We start from the raw sequence: 23,830 nt of genomic DNA, 5'->3' as shown, positions 1-23,830 counted from the left end.
GCATAGGAATCGTCTTTTTCAGTGGAAAGAAAACTGAAGAACTAACAGATATAATATGAAACTCCAAGGAGAGACTCTGGAAACTTCAGAAAATATTTCTTACAGAAAGTGTAGTGGATACATAGAATGTTCTACCGGATGACATAGTGAAGACAAGAACGGTCATGGAATTCAGAAGAGCATGGAATAAACACAGAGGATCCCTGATGGTAAAAGGATGGAAATGAAGAAAAGGGGTAAACTGTATTAACTGGGGTAACCTGCATGGACAACAGTTACTACTCTTAACAGAAGGTATGCAAGAAAAGACAGGTGATTCTAAAAATCTAAAAAAAAAAAAAAAACCCTTACTGTGCAGACTGGATGGATCATAAGGTTTTTTTTTCTGCTGTCAGTTACTAGGTTACTCCTTATAACCTTAGGCAAGTCACTTTATTTTCCATCTCCCTAGGTAACCAATTAAGATTATAAACTTTTAGAAAGATTATTGTTGTACCTGAATTGCTAATAATGCTCAAAGTTACCTGAAGCATTATTTGAAAATGTAGGTTAAAAATCAAAATTGTTATTAAATTATTAATATTCTATTATGCAATCAACACTGTCTTCCTACTTTAAATAGCTGTACCTCCATTTTCTATAACATTTCATTTTGAGCCAGAAGTGCAGTTGCTATAATTGTTAAAGCATTTACTAATTGTTAAAGCAATTTATCTGTACTTTATCTTTTTCTAGTCTACTCCATAGTTCTCAAGAGAGCTCATCTGTTTGTTGTGTGTAAACCATAAACAAAGCGCCTTTGAACTCTTGCTACATGAGTGGGTAGTTTTCACATTAAACAGCAGTAAGTGATTTAATTGCAGAACAAGTATGACAGTTCAGCAGAATTTGTATTTGGCATTTATTCCTATGCCCTTACCTTAGCAGACAACCTCTCTCCAATAGGAAGAGACAGCCCTTGAGTAAATGGATCTACTTCCCCTGTACTCCTAAAATTTTTCTATAAACAAAATAAAAAGGTAGACAATTTAGCAATCATTCTTGTTTCAATATTCCTTATTCATTCTTTGCTCCCACAGTACATGCAGCCTACGCAACAGTGACCAATTACAAACATACAACTGTCAAAATGAAAATCTATACTATTGTACAAAGTTCTTTCAGCTTCCTGCCCCTCCAGCTTATGGCCATGAAGAGGCAAGCCAGAGGTCCATTAGAAGCATCCTCGGAAGCTGAAACCATCAGGACTCCAAATCATCTGGCTGTCAAACCTATGGGACACCTGACAGTTTCTTAGCATGCTGTGTTATTTCAAACTGATGCTTTTCTATGCACAGCTGCACTCTTTCAGAAGTGAACAGTTGTACTAGATAAAGAAAATAAGATTTGCCTAGTGTTAAGCAAAAGCATCCAATAATCATTGCCTATCAAATTTATATTTCTCACTCAGAATGCTATCTAATGTTGTGACAAGTCCAAAGGAAGACAAGATCATCCTGAAACATCTTTCCAACTAGACTATGTCACCTAACATAACTCCAATAAGGTTAAAAAGGAACAGTCAAATATCAGACATTCTAATATGGTTTAGTAGGATATTATACAAACGTTCCTTTCATTTCAAAGACCTCTTTTGGCTATATTGATTATAGGCGTTTAGATTTTCTCCCAGTTTATCTCTTGGTACTCCATCTCCAGAAAGATTACCTAGGTAATTTCAGATCCTGTGCTCCAGTGTACTGACCATGAAGAGCACTGAACTGTCTTCCATCCATCCTTCATGTGCTCTATTCCTTTAGCCACAACAGACAAGAGAAACCAGGACACTGGTTTCCTGTGCTGCAATGAGGCCAATCACTTTTATATATTTTAAGAGTATAACTTGTTTGGTTTTGCAGTACAGTTTGTTTTTAACTTTTAATCAACAGAAATGTTTCCTAAATAGAAATTAAAATTATTTAATATCTTGTGATGTTTTCCCATGTTTTGATTCACCTATTTTCCTCCATAGCTCTTTTTCTCCCCTCCCAAAATTCAAGAATGAATGTTATGCTAGCTCTACAGTATAATAGCACTAAAAACCTGACTTGATTCCAGCATCCGTCTACTCACTTTGTGACTTGAGTAAGTCAATTAAATACATTATGCTTACAGAAGCAACCATTCTAAATGTATACTACAGCAATGCTTACAGTCGTGGCACTATATAAAATTATATTTATGTTTCCGACACTGAATACATAGCCAAGCTGGGAATGTTCAAACTTTATGCAATCGATATGTCTGTCTCTGGGGCATGAGCACCCAACTTGGGTTACATCAACCCGAAGCACAAACTAAATCAAATGTGATTCATGTACACAAGCACAAACCACTCCAAGCCAATGGACTGCACAATCTGATGACATCTCATTAGCAAATCACACATTCTAGCAAAAAGGACTTACAAATACTTGTTGGAATACATGCATACAGACCACAGGTTCTCAGATTTTTACAATAGCAAGGCCATGGTTTTGCTTGCTACTTGCTATACTCCAAAATTCAGGCTATACAGTAACTTCAGGAGAAGTGACAAAACCACTGTCCTTTAAGAAACACAAAATAGACTATGACAGCAAATAACAACCACAAGGCCAATCTAGCCTGTCCATTTTTCCTCTTGACTGCAAAAGCAGACTCTTTTCAATATCCAGCATTCTTGCCACTTTCCTTCCAATCAGCTGAGCTTAACCCAGGTTTTCTTGAATTCGGACCCTGCTTTTGCCTTCACCATCTTAATGGGAAGCTATTCCAAATATCCATTAACCCCTTCTGTGAAGAAATATGATCTAATTTCTCCTAAGTCTACCTCCTTTCAGCCTCAAACTATGACCTCTTGCTCTAGTATTTCTTTTCCATTGAAAAAGGATTGCTCCTTTTACATTATTTATACATTTGAGGTATATGAATGCCTCTTATTGTTTCCCCTAGTCTCTTCTCCCCTCTAGGGTTTACACAGAGAAACCCTTAGGTGTCATCGCAATGGATTTTTTATGCAGATGCTGCACCATTTTTGGTAGCCCTTCTCTGGATTACCTCTATTCTTGTCTGTAACAAACATATGAATAGTAAGAACAATGTTAAAGGTGCATTTAACCTTAGCTGACTCAAGAAATCTATTTTCTCCTTTTGAGAATGGACAGTTTTCCATACTAAGACAGCATTTCAACACAGAAAACTATCTGAGTCAGCTATGTTGGAATGCTCCCTTCAGTTGCAAGCCAGAAGAAACAAATTTTTGCTGTAATTAAATTAGTATACAAGAATACGCAACAAATTAGAATGAAGGTGCTGAGATGTATTATATCTGAAAAATAGACCAACTACAAAACTTTTCATGTATTAGTATTTTAAGCAAAAAAAAAATGTAAAACTGATTTAGGCTAAACAGAAAAATCATCAAAGCAGCAAGTATGCAGCAAAGAAAAGCACTGAAAATAGCATTTTAAAGACAGACTGCAGCCAATGTATTTTCAAAGCAGCTTTTCAACATAGCTGGCCAAAATGTCAACTATACTGAAATACCTAGGTCCAGATTTACTGCACTACCACTGTTTTTACAAAGGCAGTCTCTTTTTCTTAATTGAGAGGTGGTGTAGTGCTATGCTCTCTGGATGTTCTCTCAGGATCTGGACACCAATGCTGTGAAAGTGGTTGAAACTACTAGTGGTGAACAAGAGCGCATAACGCAAAATGCTCTCCGAAAAGAGACTGCATTTTCATGTACGGCATTACATTATAGCGCTATACACTTATGCTGGAGCAAGTTAATGCAAGTTCTTTATGCTGGCTACAGTTTGATGTGCTGCTTTGACCTCACAGAATCACTGCGCAGCTTAATGCAGACAAAATTACAGCTAAACACACACCACATTTATCTTTTTACTTTCCTTCTGTTTATGATTCTCACTTAACTTACTGAGAGCTAATTTTCTAAATGGCAGATGAAACAAGCAAAGATCAGCAAATTGTGAGACAAACTGCTAACTAAAATTGGAAAATGTTAATTGTAGTGATTCTATGATGCAGCAGACACAGCAAATGGTCTGTTTCAGGTATCAGGATACAAACATGTGGAATTAATCTAGCCCTTTAATTTTTTCTATTCATCAACATCTTAAAAATGCAATAAAATACAAATCTGTACAGCCAAACACATAAAATTAGATATCCAATCTCAGAAATAATATACATTTTAATGATAGCATAAATATTCATTATTTAGGGGGGGGGGTTTTATTGATTTTTATGAAAGAATTTCAAACCAATTATTAGCTGAAAATAGAAAATTTATAAAGAATTTTTCATCCAGAAAATGTTCAACTATAAATTAATAAAACAGATAACTTGTTTAAAGCAAATGTAACTAAAAACTAGACAGGTTAGAGTGAACAATTTCCTATCACTTCTATTTTTTTTTTTTTAAATAAATTAAGTTTCCATTATTTTAGCCTTAAATCTGAACAGTTTTTATGCTTGTATACTTAAATCACACTGAAAGTGCTGATTAAAAGCTTACAATGTTGCTATTCTTTCAATTTACAAATTGAGCCCCAAGAAAAGTTTACATTAAAAAAAAAACCCAGCAAAGTAAAGAAATTCATGTGGATTTTTAAAAAAGTGTTTTAATACCTGAGACAGAGCTATGATAAACATATGGCTGGTGGCTGTGTCAATTCAAATGATCAGCAAAAAGCAGAATTCAAAGCTTGTGAGTGAGCACAGAAAAATGGAGTTAATCACAGTTACAGGAACACAAACGTCCCAACACACTTTTATTCTAATCATTTTCAACAGTAGCAGAAAGCTCATTAGAATCAGCTGAAAGACATTTTCCAGCAAGGATTCCTACCTTTTTTTTAGCCTGTGAGTGTCCCTAAAAGTCAGGAAGATAGTAGACAAATGTACTCAGTCAGAAGTACCCAGTACCATCAAATAAAAAAATGGTTTGTTTTAAATAGGTCAGACACATTCACCAATACTTTGCTGGCACAATCAGCAAACACATCATGATCCCCACTAGCACTCCCTCAGAAACCCAAATGAATATCTCCCTCTTTTAATCTTAAATATGGATGCTCTTTTATTATGGGCTCTTTAAACAAAATTTCATTGAGTCAAAGAACCACTCCTGGACAGTGAGCCTCAGGCTACTGATCACTGCATGACGCAGGCATGAGGGCAAGACCTTCCAGAAGAAAGAGGAAGTTTTTGCTGTGATAACTGGCATTACAAGTGATCTCTGTTTTGTCTGTTCAGACACCAAAGCAATGCAGCACGAAAATCCCTTACAAAATCATATTGATAAAATATTTAATTATATATTTTTAAGGAAAAGGTGACATGTATAGCATGCCCCCTTTTCCTTAAAAAAAAACAAACAGAAAACTTAGGTGACCCTTGAGGACAATTTTGAAGAACTGTACCCAAGGATCTGCAAGACTCAAAGAGAAAATTCTCTCCCCCCCCCCCCCCCCCCGCCTCCCAAATGTTTCCCTTTGACAATCTGGGGACTGATTATTTTCACTCCTGCTTCAAAGCAGATGTAACTTAGAGACTGGCCCTTTAAAATGATTTTCCTGTGTATATTTTGCCTTCCACAAAGGAAGAAGTACACGCACTATGAAACAGTGCACATACTTTTACTCAGACTTAGGGGGCATGGAAGGGGGCAGAATTTTCAAAAGGCATTTTTATATATGTAAACATGGATTTACTGGCATAAAAACATCTGGAAATTTCCTATATATATATTTTTTTTTTTTTAATGTCTCATAGACTGCTTAATCAATATAATCGTACTAGGCAATTCATATAATCAATATTAATATTTAATATCAGACAAACATTACATTAAAATAGACATTAAAACATCACATATTAGGGAATGCTTCAATAAACAAGAAAGCTTTACATTTTTTACGAATATCTTAACTTCAACTATGGAACGCAGATAATTAGGTAGTGTGTTCCACAGTGTAGGCCCAATGGCTGAAAAAGCCCAGGCACATGTCATGAGCAGCCGGATTTCTTTAAATGAAGGGGTGGTCAAAATATTATCATTTTCTGAATGTAAACAGATAGGACAAATAAGTGGGATTCTCTCCTCTAATAATTTTAAAAGTATCAAAATTTTAAATTTAATATGTTGAGCTACTGGCAGCCAGTGAAGCTGAAATAAAACTGGTGAAATATGATTTCTAATATGACTGTAATCAGTCCAGCTGTGGCATTTTGCAGTACCTTAATGGACTGAATTTGATATTTTGGCAGCCCTATAAGCAAAGAATTCCTGTAGTCAATAACAATCAATAGAAAAGCCTGTATGAAGATTCTAAAATCATTCAAAGGTAAATTTCAATAATTTTAATTTATAAAATCCTGAACATAATAAAAAACAAATATGAACAATACAGATAAAGAAGTGTCAAACTGAAAAACTAAATTACGTATAATATCTGAAAAAGTAATAAAATTACCATCTACTGTTAGGCCAGTACAGGAGTCAGCACTGGTTGATATCCACATTGCTTCGGTCTTATGAGTATTCATTATTAGTTGATTCATTAGCATATAGGTTTCAATATGAGTCAGGCATTGATCAATCTGTAGTACTGCAGTCAGAGTATCAATGATGACAGGAAAAAAAAATGCTGGATATCATATGCAAAGCTTATAAAAAATGGGACATGCTGTTCTAAAATCTTTGATAGCAGGGAAAGATATATATTGAATAATGTGGCATAGTACAGATCCCTGTGGTACACCTACTTTCTACTCATGCCACTCCAATGTTTCTTCATTTGATCTAACTTGAAATAATCTACCTAAAAGAAAAGAAGTAAACCAAGATAAGACGTGGCCTCAAATTCTAGATTGTAGACTTCAGGAAAGGAGAAGGGAGTAGGACTGTGTCTTAGATCTAAAAATAAGGCTATCACCGGTTGTTTTGCATCCATTTCGCATAAAAGAAAATCAGATACCGAAACAAGAAGTGTCTCCATACTATGGCCACTTCGGAAATCATATTGATGAGGACTAAGTGCTTCTTGTTCTATCAGGAATTCTGTGAACAGAGTTAATACTACCTTTTCAAGTATTTTACTAAGTGTTAGAATATTCAAGATTGGGCGGTAATTAGCGCAAACATCATCAGGTGGTAAACCTCTTTTTATTATTGGGCAAATTGTGGCCTTCTTAAAAACGTTAGGGTAAATACTTTCTTAAAGAGGTCGGTGAAGAACTGGTCATTTTTACTATTAAGAATCAACGCAATCAGGTAAGGATCCAAATTAGCTGTGCCTAAAATACTTCCAATTTCTTTAGTTGGTGTCAGTTGAAATTCTGACCAGGTAACAGTGGATACATGCCATGGACTGTCCTCAGTACTAAACTGCTGATGTCCTATTTTAGAATGCAGGCCTGATACTTTATACAGTGTTTGGCAAAAGGTTCACACTTTGGGACTTTTACAGCATGAACTCTAAATTTTGATGGTTTTATCAATGACTGAACTAGATGGAACAACTCATAAGGCCTGCTAGGAGATTTGTTTAATTTGGTAGAATATTCCTTTCTTTTGTGATATAAAATTTCTATAAATATTTTTTGGGCATCATGAAATTTTTCAACATTTTCAGAAGTTTTAACTTTTTGCCATTTACATTTGGCCTGCTGAATAAGCTGTTTTTCTCAGTTAATTCTTTATCAAACCAAGGACCAAACCATTAGAATTTGTAGGCTTTCACCATTGTATACGAGCAACCTATTCCATAGTCAATAAGGAATGGTTGAAAGAGCTTGCAAATGCATTAACTGAATCATAAATCAAAATATTGGCTTTTCGTGACCAGGCTTCAAAAAATTATTTGATGTTGAGAGCCTTACGAAATTAGGGATGGGATGGCATCATTTGTCACATTTGATGTTAACTTACTACAGTAAAAGTTACCGGTACTTGGTATTAGTATTTGTTCTTTAATATTTGTTCTATAATATGGCTGTATAAAATACCTGAAACAGTGAATATGGGGTAGATTTTCAAAAAGCGCGCCTTCGCGTACTTTTGTTGGCACATCAGGCGCAAACAAAAGTATGCTGGATTTTAGCAGATACGCGCGTAGCCGCGCGTATCCGCTAAAATCCTGGATCGGCGCGCGCAAAGCTGCCGATTTCGTGTAGCCGGTGCGCGCCGAGCCGCGCAGCCTGCCGCCGTTCCCTCCAAGGCCGCTCCAAAATCGGAGCAGCCTCGGAGGGAACTTGCTTTCGCCCTCCCCTCACCTTCCCCTCCCTTCCTCTATCTAACCCACCCCCCCCGGCCCTATCTAGACCCCCCCCTACCTTTGTCGGGGGATTTACGCCTCCCGGAGGGAGAAGTAAATCCCCGTGCGCCAGCGGGCCGCTAGCATGCCGAGACACGACCTGGGGGCGGTTCCGGAGGGCGCGGCCACGCCCCCGGGCCCGCCCCCGAAACGCCGCATCCCGCCCCCAAAACGCCGTGCCGATCGGCCCCGCCCCCAACACGCCCCCTCGAAAAACCCCGGGACTTACGCGAGTCCCGGGGCTCTGCGCGCGCCGGTAGGCCTATGGAACATAGGCGCACCGGCGCACAAGGCCCTGCTCGCGTAAATCCGGGCGGATTTACGCGAGCAGGGCTCTTAAAATCCGCCCCTATATCTTTAGGAGTTGAATCATTATGAATATTAAAATCACCAATAACAATCAACTTTTTATACTGTAAAGTAATATTGGTTAAGAAATCCCCAAAAAAGGATACATTTGGGTGATTTAGTCCTGGGGTCAATAAAGAAGAAGACAAGTCCAATCATGATTCTTTAGTATTTTAATATTTTTTAATACAAAGACACTTTAAAACCATCGACTGCACCACCTCTATGCCTTACAACAGATCTGTTTCCAGTCCACAAGTGGAATCCCATTGTGTGAAAGGGAGCAGAAGTTGTGACTTTCCAGGGCATCTGTCAGTAAGATCTGAAGCAAGGCCCCCAGCATGCAGTCTCTGCTGCAGAAGCCCCACCATTCCAGCTGTGGCTGGAGACTTTTACTGAAAATTTACTACTTCAAAAGCAAAATCTCTTCCCCTTCCATTTCCTCCAAGGCAAAAGTGTGCAAACTCGTCTTTGAAGAATGCAGACCAGTCTGGTTTTTAGAAGAAATATAATATGCAAATAAATATATGTCTTAAATTAAACGGTTTGTAGCCCTCAAGAAAAAGATTTGCACAGTCTCCTCTAAGGACAAGACCAGTCACTGGGCAGAGCAGTGTCGGTTGGTCCCTCTTAGATAACATGGCCACAACCCAGCGGCTGTGAAGAAGCACTGAACAGCTCCTGTTTCTACTGTGGCATTGGTATCCCACCTCCTGACAAGGTTCATTGGTGCTCCAGGTGGCCGCCTACCTCACTCGCCCCATCCGACAGCCCTGCTATAGACAAAAGGCATACTTCAAAGTGGTGACAAGTGCTCTAACCAAAATGATAAATTCAGTCAGAAGCACTTTAGCAACAAGCCAAGTTTCAATATTATTCCAAAAATGAACTTATTTATATTAACCTGACTGAGTTATTTAATAAGTTGACAAATGCAGTGGATCAGGGAGGATTAGGTGGACACATTCCTTATCCAGACTTCAGTAAGGTTCTGCACAGAACACTGGTAAGCAAGATGAACAGTATGGGAATAGGCTACAGGGATGTAAATTAGGTGACGAACTGGTTGAGTGGCAGGGTACACATTACCAGTGGGTTAGAATACCTCCTCACATTTAAAGTGCCAGCCAACCCAAAAAAAATGCCACAGCTTGATCAAAGGTTGGGCGGAGGGTCAGTTCTGACCCTGGGCTCAACCCAGAGCCACCACTTGAGACAGCCCCAACGCCTCCAAAGTAAAGAAATGTGGAAAATGTAGCTGCACGGTGATGGCCTTGGCCCCCCCCCCCCCCATCTCACCAAAGTCCAACATTAAAGTTGTCCTCCAGCCCCCCCACCCCTTTCCCCCCCCCCCCCCAAAAAAAGTGTCAAATGAAGTCCCTTTGGACATCTTCCCGGCCCCCAGAAACTTAAAATAAAGTTGTGGGTCCTGCAATGGGTTGGGGCGCATTTTCGCACACGGCCTGGTCAGCACAATTATTCAAAATGGCACTGACCTGATCTTGCCCCAGCCATGTGACTGGGGCAAGGTCCGGGAAACGTCTCGTCTGAGAAGTGCTGTGGATCACTCTTTTTCTTCCTTCACTTCTTTTTTTTTTTTTTTAACTTTATTTGCAACCTAACACAAAATGGGTGCTCTCCAAAGCCAGTCCCTCCTACCTTTTCCTTTTTATTGCCTTAAGCAAAGATAGGGACTTGCTGTGAGGCCCTAACCACATAACTGGGCTGGGTTTTCAAGGGGAAAGAAGCAGCTACTACATCCATCACCTGGAAGCCCCTTTTGATACAAGATCAAGTCTTGCAGGGAAAATAGAATCCCTAAGGTCTATCTTCTCTCTTGCTGCTCCATGATCCACACCATCTGCTGGAGACAGAGAAATACTGGCTAAGTTCTCTGCTTCTCCAGCTTTTAAGAGAGAGTAGAATCAGCGAAAGAAGATTTTATGTTTCCATCTGCTGGCAAGAGAAAAAACCCACTGACTAGTTTGGTAGGGACACTGAGGAAACTACTTTATAGAGGGTGATAGATGGCTGAAATAGCTTACCATTATAGATAGTGCCAACTAAAACCATGACAAAATGTAAAAATACTTGGAAAAGACACAGAGTGCGGTGGTGATGGCAGGTGTGAAAGGTGAAATTACTTCTTACCTGTTCATTTCCTTTCCTTGAATACAGTCAGACCAGTCAAGACAAACATTTTATGCATGCCAACCAGCAGTTGGAGAGAGATCAATACTTCTTATATGCATCCGTGCTGACACCAGCCTGCCAGTATTTCTGTAACAAACTAACTGTGGACAACTTTAACACAACCAAGAATCTAAACATAATGGGGGGTTTTTTTGGTTTTTTTTAACAAACCGAGGACTTCCAGAAGAGGAAAGAAACAGAAATGAAGAGTTTCCAAACAATGAAATCACTCAACTGCAGCCAAGTGTAAACATCCACCATGTTTCCTAACTCCACTTACTTTTCTGCAAAAATCATTATTTTTAATGCAAAAAGTGAATAAAACATTTAAGATACCAGCAGCATAAGAAGGTTCCTGGACTGATCTGACTATATTCAAGGAGAGAAAATTATCAGGTAAGAAATAATTTCATCTTTTTCTTCAACCAGTCAGACCAGTCCAGACAAATGGGATATACCCAAGTTACTCCCTTATAGGGTAGGATTTTGCCCAAGTCTCTCACAAAACTGCCAAGGCGAAAGAAGCCTCTTCTCTAGCCCTGACATCCAAACAGTAATGCTTAGTGAAAATATGCAAACACGACTAGGTCACCACCTTACATATCTCCAAAGGCAAAATCAATCACAACTGTGCCCACAAAGTTGCCTTCGAGTGAGCCCTTACTTGCTTCGGCAAAGTACCAACATAATTCTATATAAGATGCTGTAATTACCTCCTTAATCCATCGCATGACTGTAGCCCTAGAGGCCACCTCCCCTTTACACGCTCCACTACACAGGACAAACAGATGGTCCGATTTTCTTAAGGCACTTGTGATCTTGAGATATCACAAAAGATATCTCCACACATACAAGGGACAAAGAGAGGAGAAGTCTTCAAAATCTGACTGATTACAAACCGCAGGCAAAGAGATCGCCTAATTGAGATGGAATCCCGAAAACAACCTTTAGAAGAAAGGAGGGAATTGTACAAATCTGAACCCTATCCTATGTAATCAATAGAAAAGGTTCCCTACGAGAAAGCGCTGGTAACTCCCGATATTCTCCAAGCTGAACAAATAGTGACCAGGAAAACAGTCTTCAAGCAGTTGGAGAGATACCAACTAAAGGAGCAAACTGAGCTCCTGCCAAGAAATACAAAACTAAATTCAGATCCCATGTTGGGACCAGAATTCGAAGCATAGGCATAATATGCTGCACACCTCTCAAAAATCGAGATGCATCTGGATGAGAAGACAATGGTCTACCTTGAATACAGCTCTGATAGCAAGAGAGATAGCTTGAGCCCTCAATGTGTTAAGAGACAAGCCCTTAGCAAGGGATTCCTGAGAAAAATTGAAAATTAATGGAACTTACCCACTCCCAGGAGCACACTAATATCCAGAGCACCAATCCTCAAACACTAGCCATAAGCAGCCATAAGCTAAGGACTTGGAAAATCTCCTAGTTTTCAAGAGAGTGGTCACCACAGCCTAAGAGTACCCTTTCTTCATCAACCAGGCCTTCTCAAGGACTAAACTGTAAGACAAATTTGATCCAGATCCTCAAGAAACATCGGACCCTGGAACCACAACTCTTTGTGAAATGGTAGTCATAGGGGTTGACCACAAAGGTGCCTGAGATCCACATACCATGGCTGATGTGGCTAATCCAGAGCCACTAGCACCACACTAGACCCAAAAGACATGTGACCCTCTAAAGAAAACCTGCCAAGCATGAGCCAAGGGGGAAACAGGTACAATAGTGCTTCTGTCTTGTACAGTCTTGTACTAGGGCATCGGACCTGGAAGAAAAAGCATCCCCGTTTCAGCTGAAAAACTTGTGCATCTTCACATTCCTGCTGGTCATCAGCAGGTCTAGATCTAGCAGACCCCATCTGTTGACAATCAAATCAAATACTCTTTGAGAGAGAGACTATTCACCTGGGTCCAACATATGGTGACTGAGGTAGTCCACCTGCACACTGTCCACGCTTAAGATGTGAAACACTGAGAGGACATTCAAATTCACTTCCACCCACTGAAGAAGCAGGTCTATTTTAAACGGTACATATGATTAAGAGCCTGTGTGTTTAAGAGAGAGAGAGCATATGTGTAACTGTGTGATAGAGAGCCTATGTAAGTGAGAGAGCTTGTGTATGACAGAGAGAGAAGAAAGTTGCAAGCAACCCCTCCCCCCCCCCTCTAATTCACAACAATCTCAGGGCACCTGGAAATCGACTGTTTCCAGGTATAGAGAGCAGAGCATTTTTTTATCATTATTTTTAATTATTGGGTCTTTGTGTCTGCTGTTTTGAAATATTTTATTGGTGTCTGGAAATTTTTGATAAGTTTTTAATTATTGGATATTACATTCATCAGCTGTTTTGAAATAATCTGTTTTTTTGTTAGTATGGTTTTACTGCTATTGAATTAATATTTCTTGATTTGTTTTGAGGACTGGTGATGTTTCTCTTTTTCCTTTGTTGCACTGCATACAAAGTCTCTGGCTTATTGTGGTTTCCAGTTCAGTTTTGGTCTGCATGTTTCTTTTTATGCTTTATGGTCTCTTTATTCTTTGTTATTTGAGGGCTGCATATGTGACTGAGGTGAGGATTTCTGCCAGTGTGTAGTTTCTGTGTAGGGCTCTATAGCAGCCTGGCTTGTTCAGTTTTCCAAATAGGAGGAGTATTGGTGTTTTAAGGCCTGGTATAATATTTTCAGTGTTGCCTTTGAGTGCTGAAAGTTGGTGTTGTTCTGGTATGGGAGGTTTACTATTTATGTAATTTCTGTTCAAAAAGAATACTTATCTTTCCCTTGTGTCATTCTTAACAATAAAAAAGGCCCAGTATTACTTTTATTTTTGCAGTGGATTAAAATGAGCAGTATCACACATGTGAGTGTTGCCCGTCATGTGTGGCACGATGGGAAAAAGGTAGAGAACCACTGATTTAGACCACAGACACCAAGTCCACCCCCTCGTTCTAAGTGTGTGCAGTTTCATCCACCACTCCAAAACTCTTCCAGAGCTCCCTGTCAGCCACAGTAATATCCACCCTCTCTCCCTGCTTGCACTTTCTTGAAACCACAAGTAGTGAAGAGTGCGGTCTCCTCTATGCACTTTTCCTGCACCATTATCTCCCAGCTGCCAGAACACATGGTCCCCAAATAGAATCCCAAGGGAGGCGACATATTCAGGCTCCATTCCTTCAGCCAAATATCACTGAAAAACCCTCAGCTCAGTTCCTGCTGCTGCAGTTCCCAGCAGCTGAGCAGCAACACTCCTCTTCAGCAGCGCCTGCTGTTTTTTTTTGTTGTTTTGTTTTTTAACTTTAAAGCTGTTGGCCATATTTAAAAACCAGCAAGGGAGAAAGAAAAGCGGAGATAGGGAGGCGAGAGAAAGGTGAGGAGAAAGAAGGAGGGGAACGCACCAGTCCTCTTAAAAGCTTCAGGCCCTGGTCTTCTCAATTAAGAGAGAGATTACGAAGCTTCCTCCTCAGTAGCTGAATGTGTCATCTTTTTTATTTTAAGGCAGTATAAACAAGGTCCCCGTTCAATTAAGGGAGGGAGATGTAAACTTTCACCTCAGGAACCTCTTCCATGACTTCCTTTTCAGCCTACTAGGCCACAAGCCATATCACGATATGTATGCCTATCATCTGCTGGAGAAAGAGAATACTGGCAAGCTGGTGTCAGCATAGATGCATATAAGGAGTGACATCAGCTATCCTGTTGATCTCTGTCTCCATCTGCTGGTTGGTATGCATAACCCCATTAGTCTGGTCTGGTCTGACTGGATAAAGAGGAATAACAAATAGAAGAAATGAGGAAAAGGGCCTAGAGTATTTGCTCAATCATATAGAAAGAGGGTTAAACAAAGAAGAATACAAATGAATGGGCAGATAGTGCCAATACGGTTGCATCAAGCTTCCATGAAGGCTGGGATAACCTCCACGGAGTGGCCATGGCCTCTCCAACCCTTCTTTCACATCCCTCCAGTTGATCTCCTCTCATCCCCAGCTCTTCCCCCAGTCTATTTTCTTTCATTCCTTCTCTCTCATCATCCACAGCCAATTTTCTCCACCTGATCAAACGCTCAAACATCCTCCTGCATCCGATTCCTCTTTAGTCACTCCTCCAAAAAAAAAAAAAAAAAAAAACCACCAGGCTAGGGTCAGTACAACATTTTCCTTTTCGTGCCAGGCCAAATGTGGATGACAACTGGTGGGAAAAAAAGGTAGGCTGAAGACAGAGGCAACATTTTATCCTTGGGTAGGTTCAGTAGTGGGTGAGCAGACATGAGCAGTGGCAATCTCCACTAGTCCACACACACTGAGCCCTCCACTCCCCTTATGAATGGACCCAAGCCCAACAGTGATCTGCAAGCAGCAGTAGCATTAGTACTGAAAACCAGTATGAAGTCTCCGAGCCAGTGCAAAATCCCCAATTCTTTCTTGAGCAGGGCTTTTTATTACTACAGACACTCATATTTGAATTTCCTCAAGTGAATGCACTCATTTGTACTGTCACTAGGAGGACCACTATTCCTTGCTTTCAAGGATGCTCAGGATAAGTAGAGAGAGAGAGACTATGATTAAGTGAGCTTTTGGTTTGGTGCTGTGGGCTGCTGTGTGCAGCAGTATTGTTGCTAGGGCAGGATTGTGTTTGTTTCAACACGTACAGAAAAGTCCCTTAGAATGCAGAGGGACAATCTTGGAGGATGCAGCTCAGATGGCACTAAAGATAACCTTTTTGGCTAATGCCTCATATGAATTAGTCTGGGCTTCAGCTAGGATTTTGGCTTCCATTGTAGCTCATTTGAGGTGGCTATGAAATTGGTCAGCAGCTTCAATTTCCAAGGCACAGTGGACCAAACCTTGCTTTGGAAATTGATTTCTAGGGAAATCTTCTTTTTGGAGAAAACTGAGAAAAGCCAGTGAAAGCATAGAGGGAATCAAAAGTCCCTGGACTGCCCAAAGACAAGCCTAAGAGAATGTCACAGCCAGTTCTGGCTTGGAGCCACTTTACAGATTCCAAGCGTGCAAAGCCAGAGAGATCAGTACATGGCCAGCGGTGTAGACCCTTTCGTAGATTCCAAACCTTTCAGAACTCCAAGAAAGGAGGTAAAGGTCGGGATGGTCCAGAAGTTCTCGTACCTTCCAATAAAGGTGTGGAAGGCCACTCTCTGGTACAAAGGCTAGGCAGGCAGTTGTCAGCCTTTTACTGGAAGTGGGTCCATATTACTTCAGTTCAGTGGATCTTAGGAGTCTTCAGGAATGGCTATATTCGAGTAGACCTATAGTCAGCACCATTGGATCTCTTCTAGAACCATTGTCAGTTTTTGTTGACAAATTTCTACAACCGATGATATCTTGTATGACATCATTATATTAACGATACAAAATCTATATTGCAAAAACTGTATTCAATCAATCCCACAAAGGATACCATTATGGTTACTCTGGATATTCGTGCATTATATTCCAGCATACCCCAAGATCAAGCTTTGCAAATCTTGAATCAAGCCCTTGAATCTAGACATCGTCCGCACCGTGTCCCTACATCCTTTTTAGCATCCATAGCTGAAATAGCTCTTTGTGATAATTATTTTATTTTCAATGAGCAATTTTATCAGCAGATTCACAGAACAGCTATGGGCACCACTATGGCCCCTAGCCTGGCTAACCTTTATATGTCAAACTTTGAAGAACCAAATCTATATCACTATACCACTTCAATCACACCAATTCGAGGGATCTATCAATTGTTATGCAACATTGAATCCAAAAATTATCACCTCTTGAATACTTGTTTCCAATCTTATTTCTTCTGAATGTATCACTTCAGTGTCGGGATATCCAATACTGGATTAACAAATTCATTAAATATCTTTATAACAATAGTTCAAATAAATATCAGCACCAAAGAAAAAAAATGTTTAAGAAAGGATGGGAAAGTTTCATACTTATGGTTTTTTATCCCCAAACCTGGGTGATCCACTCTAATGTAAACATTAACGATCCACCTCCAACCATTTTTTAATATTTTTATATTGCGTGAAAATTGTTTGTTTTTTGTTAAATAGAGGTCAGCAAGACAAAGCCAATAGTGTTTCTAAAAATCACTTCAACAAGACAGCTGTAAATGTCCCAATTTTCACCAATTCAGAAATTCTACCACAAAGGTGATGCTGCAAGGCTGATATATTCTAGCATTCCAAAATATCACGCTGTGAATAAACAGCTGTGAATATTCCTTAGAGTAAATAAATGAACTGACTTATCTGATTCCAATAGTAGCCCTACGTGGCTATGTTTCGGATCCCGGAGGATCTTTCATCAGGGGATATTTGCTCCTTCACAATGTTGGAATACCAGCATCCACTTTTAATTCACAAGAATTTTTTATGACTGTCAGCTTTTTATCTACGTCGGCTTTCTCAGACATTCACATCGACTTCAGCTCCTCGTCGAGGCTGCAGATAGTACTCAGCGTTTATTCAACTCCATCGCTGACGGATCTTATATACTCTCCAACGTCTCTGTACATAAAGGGAAGCTGTATGGACAATGTTTTTGTGGCTGCTGTATATAAGGGTGATGGCTCCAGCCTCGTACTCTCAATGGTGTCAGGCTCAGTACTTAATTTACTTTATGGTACCAAAAAAGGTGGGGTACCTTTCACCCTATTCTGGGCCTGAAGCAATTCAACAATGCTCTGAAAGTGTACTTCAGGATGGAGAATGGGCAGCGCAACAAGGAGAATTCTTCATGTCACATCTGACAGAAGTGTATCTGCATACTCTGATAAAAAGAAGAGTATCAGAAATATCTTTGTCTGGGGTGGAGCCAAGATGGCGTCCGGAGAGGTAACGCTGTGAAGCTATTCCTGTGATTTCGATCTTTAATCTTTTTTTCCTCGATAAAATAATGCCTTCAAAACGAAAAGGAAAGCCAAGGACTTACCCCCTCTACTCCTTTGCAGTCCACGGGACAGAAAACCATCACACAGTGTATCGAAGGAGCAGTGAAGAAGGAACTGAGAGGTCCGGCTGTTGGGTTACAGGGATGAGAATGTAACCCGACATCGGAAGAGTTATCCCTCAGCCCGCTTGACATCCGGCTGCCGCTGGCAGAACGGGGAACATCGACGCCGCGTTCGGATCTGGGCCCTGGTGGGGAGCTGCGAGAAATCCGAACTGAGGGGGCTGCAACGATGGGAACCCCTGTGCCTCCTGAAAATAACGAAGATTCGACAACTGGAGAGGGTCTGAGACAAGGAGAGAAGGAAGGGGTAAGCTCAGAATCACTTAATTTAGTGTTGCCACTCCAAAGCCAGAGGTAGTAACTTTGGACTTGTTATGGAGTCTAACTTCAGCTTTAGCAAAGTCAGTTTCTGATTGTTCTGTGAAGATAAATTCTGTATCCCAACAGATGGAAGCATTAAATAAAAACTTTGAGGGACACAGACTGGAGACATCAGAGAAAATAACAACTCTAGAAAATGATGTGAAGAAAATAAAGGAAGTCCAAGTGAATATAATTCAAGATTGTGGGGCAGTAAACAGAAGAATTGAGAACATCGAAAATTCTCTGAGACATTTAAATCTAAGGATAATAAACTTTCCAAGGGTGATCGGAGAAATCCCTAAAATTACCTTAAATCGTTACCTAGTTGAAATATTGGAAATAGCTCTGGAGAAGATCCCCCCCTTAAAAAAAGTTTACTTCCTGCCAGTTCGGAAAGTACAGTCAAGTCAACAAATGCCACAGAATATATTAGAAAACCTAACAGATTTCCTTGAATCCTCTGGTTACGAGATAGCTGAAAGATCAACGCTGTTAATTTCGTTCTTTAATGAAATTGATCAAGGACTAATCATGAGGGCATATTTTAAGAAGATCAAGGAAACTTTTATGGGATCTTGGATAAGAATTTTTCCAGACTTTACAAAAGTAACTCAAACTAAACGAAAACATTTTCTTGCTCTGAAACCAGATGTAATAGCTATGGGAGCATCATATATTTTACTGAGTGAAATATGAGAATAACAGCTATATATTTTACCATCCTGAGCAATTGAAAAACTTTGTTGAAGCCAAAAGAACTCTACTTTCTTAAAGTAGTAATTGTTGATGTCACATAGTAATTAGCTGCTTGCTCTAGATTACCAAAGATTTTGGATAAATATGTTTTCTTTAAATTCTCTTTTAATTTGCATAGCACCACCCCCGCTGTTTGGGGTCTAATATGTTGTAAAGTGGTGGGTAGTACATATTACGTGTATATGATATTGAGATTACATTGATTTCTTTGTACTAACACGATACACAATGTTTCAAACAAAGTTTTACATGCTTTGTATTTTGTTTAAAACTCAATAAAGATTAAATTAAAAAAAAAAAAGAAATATCTTTGTTTCTCAGTGATGGAATGACAGGGCACCTACAGTGTTTAGCTCTCCCTTTTGGGTTGGCTACAGCTCCAAGATATTTTTCCAAGGTGATGGTTTCAGTGGTGGCCCTGCTCAGAGAAGTTAGTTTGGTGCATATGTGCCTAGACAATTGGTGGATCTGACCAAAATTGGCCCAGAAAAGTGAATCAGCAACACCCAGAGTGATGCAGTTACTCCACACAGTATCCATAGAGTGCGATTTGTAATGAACATGTTTTGAATTGGCCCTCCTGACGAAGCCTCACAGCAAAACATGGCCCGTGTCGGAGGATGGATCCTTCTGCTTACACTTTTTTAATAAACTTCATTAACATTCTCAAAAAAGATTCTCATTAACAGAATCTTCCTTCTTTGTGACATTCAGTACAGCCAATTGCTGAAATTGGCAGAAAATGGCCAGTCTCATCTGCAGGAGCCCTGACAAATATCTACTGCAGGAACACTATTCATCAAAACCTCTCCATAACAGATCCCCAGCAAGTGCTCTTTACTGAATTTACAGCAAGAAATCAATACAGATGTTTTCTGATGAAAGAACATGTCATTTACCCCAAAATATGGGGGCTGAAATTATAATTGCCAATTACATTTCAGTTTAACTTAGTGGCCAGTGCTGATCTCAGTTACAACAGAAAGCTCATACATTATTCCCATCAGCTCATACATTTTTAAACCTGCTCATTCATATCCTCAAGAACCATGCACTAGTCTTGCTTTCGGAGTACCGAAAACATACATTAATTTAAAGCCGCGATTTTTAAAATTAGAACTGCTATATGTAAATGATGGACTTCCTATCTTAAAAAAAAAAAAAGAAAAGAACAGTTCATATGTTTCACCTTTCAGGACTAAAGCTGAGCATAAAACATATAAACACTAGAATTAAAACATTTGTTTTATTATTCTCTTCCTATTGCAGAACTGTGATTAGGAAGTAGTAGAAACTGGGCAAGAAAAAAGATCCCATTTTCTTGTGGAAGACCGGTGATTAGGAACTAAACTAGAGAGTTTTACCTGACTCAGGTATCGTCTATAATCTTGGCGAAGCTCCTCTTTTAGCTTATGCTTTTTCCTCTCATAGTCTTCTCCAAGTGGCAAACTCAAGCCATAATCCTCTTCTGAAAAAGATTAATATAGCTCTCACGCCATTATATTAAAATAACACATAATCAAAACACATGCCTCTGGATTTAGAGGTGCAGTTCCTGTATTAATGACAAGGAATATTTTTTAAAATCATTCTCTTGCTCATAAACCAAGCAGAAAACAGATCATATTGTCTGCAGTTTTCTGTGTGGTCCTTTAAGCAGACTTCGGATTCCTTTATGCCCTGAAAAAAAAGATTTGGCAATCATGGACTGCTACTTAAAAATGTTTAAGTTCATACTTTTTACAAGGATAACCAATCACTGTGTATTCAAATTAAAGTATCTTTCCAGCACTGTTTACTAAACTTACTTTGGTCTATGGCTCTACATTAAATTTAGAAATAGTAAAAAAAAAGACAGTTTACATTAAAAATAGTCTTAAAAAGCTAACTTCCCAAGATTTAACCTACATTTCAAACAACAGCAGCAGAACAACATGTCAGACCACAAAGAACATGAAAAAAATCCTCTATACAGCCTGTCTACAGAGGACACATTCACTGAATCAATAATGCAAGGGTACGGCTCTTCCTGGCCATGTTACAAGGACTATGGAAATCCTGTGATTTAAAAGCAAATTTTAAAAGCATTATGTGCACTAATATTAGCATATACATGCATAAGTAGCTGCTAGTGCATATTCCATATTTTATAAAAGCCCCAAATATGAGCATATATCCACATTTGCGCATATATATGGTATAAAAAAGGGCATTCCTGGATGGGGCCAACACATGTGCAATTAAGTTACTATTTTAAAAGACAAATGCATGTGTACCCTTTCCATATTTTTTACAACCTGCTAATTATCTGGCATAAGTGATAAACATGTTTATTGTGTAGTACTGACAGGAGCAAGACTAGGTAAACTGAAGGTAGCGTTCAGGCAGAGGAACCAGGAGGGGTCTCGATGGCCCAGAGAAGGACTGGACGAACTGGTGGATTAACTGGTAAAATTGGTAATTTCCTCAACACGCACATGTTATAAAATTGGCCAAGTTACGCATGCAAATCGGGATTTACATGTGTAAATCCTCATTTACTTTTGCGCATATATATTTAAAATAGTGGGTAATGTATGTGTGTTTGTACTTGTGCTTAGGCCTACATAAGTGTGCATGTCGTACAGCAAACACATGTATTTTATAATATGCATAGATGTGAAACACGTACATTATAAAACACTTAGTAAAAACTGTGTTGGAAGACACGTGCTCTCTCTAAAAACTGTTGTAATTTGTATATGCAAAATATTTTGGTACAACAATTCTTTTGGGAGGGGGAATCATGTTTGCATTTTTTTTAAACTTTTTTGTATTTGATCTATTAACTAAGCCATCTCTAAAATTAAAGATAAAAGTAAAGCAAAATTGCTTACCTTGTAATAGGTGTTATCCCAGGACAGCAGGATATAGTCCTCACATATGGGTGACGTCATTGATGGAGCCCTAGGCGGGAAAACTTCTGTCAAAGTTTCTGTAAAGCCTTGACTGGCACCTTGAGTGCCTACTGAGCATGCCCAGCATGCTATGATATTCTCTGCCACACAGGTGGCTCTCTTCAGTCTCGTATGTAGCCTTAAGCTTTAGCAAAAGAATAGTAAAAATATAAAAATTCCCAACTCCGTGGGGGAAGGCGGGTGGGTTCTGTGAGCACTACATCCTGCTGTCCTGGGATAACACCTATTACAAGGTAAGCAATTTTGCTTTATCCCAGGACAAGCAGGATGCTAGTCCTCACATATGGGTGATTAGCAAGCTAGAGGCTGAGTCATTTTGAATTGAAGCAACAGGGATGTATTGTTGTTGAAAATGAGTCAGCTGAAGATCACAGCAGGATGGATGTAGAAGGAGTTGGGTTTAAACTGGAAACAAGTTCTTTAAGACAGATTGTCCGTAGGCTGAATCTTGTCTTCCTGCTTTGTCTAAACAGTAGTCTAAACACTAAACACTAAGTAGTCTAAACAGTAGTCTAAACACTAAACAGTAGTCTAAACACTAAACAGTAGTCTAAACAGTCTAAACACTGCAAAAGTGTGAAGAGAACTCCAAGTTGCTGCTTTACAAATGTCAATTATGGGCACTGAACGATAGTGTGCTACTGAGGTTGACATTGCTCTTATTGCATGTGCCTTTACTCGCCCTTGAAGAGGAAGGCCTGCTTTTTCATAGCACAAATGTATGCAATCTGCTAGCCAATTGGATAGTGTCTGCTTGCCCACTGCTTTCCCTGGCTTGTTTGGATCATAAGAAACAAACAGTTGAGTGGATTTCCTGTGGACTGCTGTGCGATTGATATAAAATGCCAAAGCACGCTTACGTCCAAGGTATGTAAGGCTGCTTCTCCTGGGTGAGAGTGAAGCCTAGGAAAGAATGTGGGTAAAACTATGGATTGGTTCAAGTGGAATTCCGTAACTACCTTGGGAAGGAATTTTGGATGTGTACGGAGAACCACTCTCATGTAGGAATTTTGTGTAGGGTTCGTACGTGACAAGTGCCTGTAACTCACTAACCCTTCTAGCTGAGGTAATGGCAATGAGGAAGATAGTCTTCCATGTGAGAAATTTAAGGTCAGAGGAATCTATGGGTTCAAAGGGAGAACGCATGAGTCTTGTTAACACCAGGTTTAGGTCCCATTGTGTGACTGGGGCCCTAATTGGTGGTTTGAGTTGAGTTAAACCTCGCATAAATCTATGGATGAGAGGTTGCGTGGAAATAGGTGCATCTCCCAGCTTGTTATGGTAAGCTGAAATTGCACTTAAGTGTACTCTAACAGATGAAGTCTGAAGACCAGAATCTGAAAGATGATATAGGTAGTCTAATAGAGAAATTGTGGGGCAAGAAAAGGGGTCAATGCTCTTTTGTCTACACCACAAAGTAAACCTTTTCCATTCTGAAGCATAATTTCTTCGTGTGGACGGTTTACGTGAAGCTATAAGTACCTGAGATATGTTGGATGAAAGATTGAGTGGTTGTAAGATCAAGCTTTCAACATCCATGCTGTCAGGGAAAGGGATTGAAGGTTGGGATGTTGCAACTCTCCCTGATCCTGAGTTATGAGAGTGGGATCTGCACCCAGGCGAATTGGATCCCTGATCGAGAGGTCTAGAACTATGGGAAACCAGACTTGGCGAGGCCAATATGGGGCTATGAGTATCATGGACCCTTTGTCCTGCTATGGTTTCACTAGAGTTTTTGTTATGAGCGGTATTGGAGGATACGCGTATAGTAGGCCTAAGTTCCAAGGGCGAGCAAAGGCGTCCTTGGTTGGCTGGTTCTTCTGTTTGTGTAGGGAATAGAAGTTGTCCACTTTGTGATTCAGATGTGATGCAAAGAGGTCTATTGT

The 23,830-nt window shown here is 39.6% G+C and overlaps 1 protein-coding gene across 11 annotated transcripts in view; it reads right to left on the bottom strand.

The window, feature by feature from the left end:
• Window positions 1-23,830, bottom strand: part of CSPP1 (centrosome and spindle pole associated protein 1) — a 471,676-nt gene that overhangs the window by 350,520 nt on the left and 97,326 nt on the right. For 7 of the 11 annotated variants that reach the window (XM_029591423.1, XM_029591419.1, XM_029591426.1 and 4 more), the window contains exons 4-6: window positions 20,352-20,455; window positions 4,895-4,918; window positions 920-1,000 (exon numbers count right to left, since the gene is read on the bottom strand). In XM_029591423.1, the coding sequence (XP_029447283.1) occupies window positions 920-1,000; window positions 4,895-4,918; window positions 20,352-20,455 (209 nt within the window). The remainder of the gene's footprint in view (window positions 1-919; window positions 1,001-4,894; window positions 4,919-20,351; window positions 20,456-23,830) is intronic. The other 4 variants (XM_029591425.1, XM_029591429.1, XM_029591427.1 and 1 more) reach the window with 2 other exon arrangements.

Source organism: Rhinatrema bivittatum, chromosome 2 (genome assembly GCF_901001135.1).
Source record: "Rhinatrema bivittatum chromosome 2, aRhiBiv1.1, whole genome shotgun sequence".
NCBI lineage: Eukaryota > Metazoa > Chordata > Amphibia > Gymnophiona > Rhinatrematidae > Rhinatrema > Rhinatrema bivittatum.
This window is presented reverse-complemented; position numbering and strand designations above follow the sequence as displayed.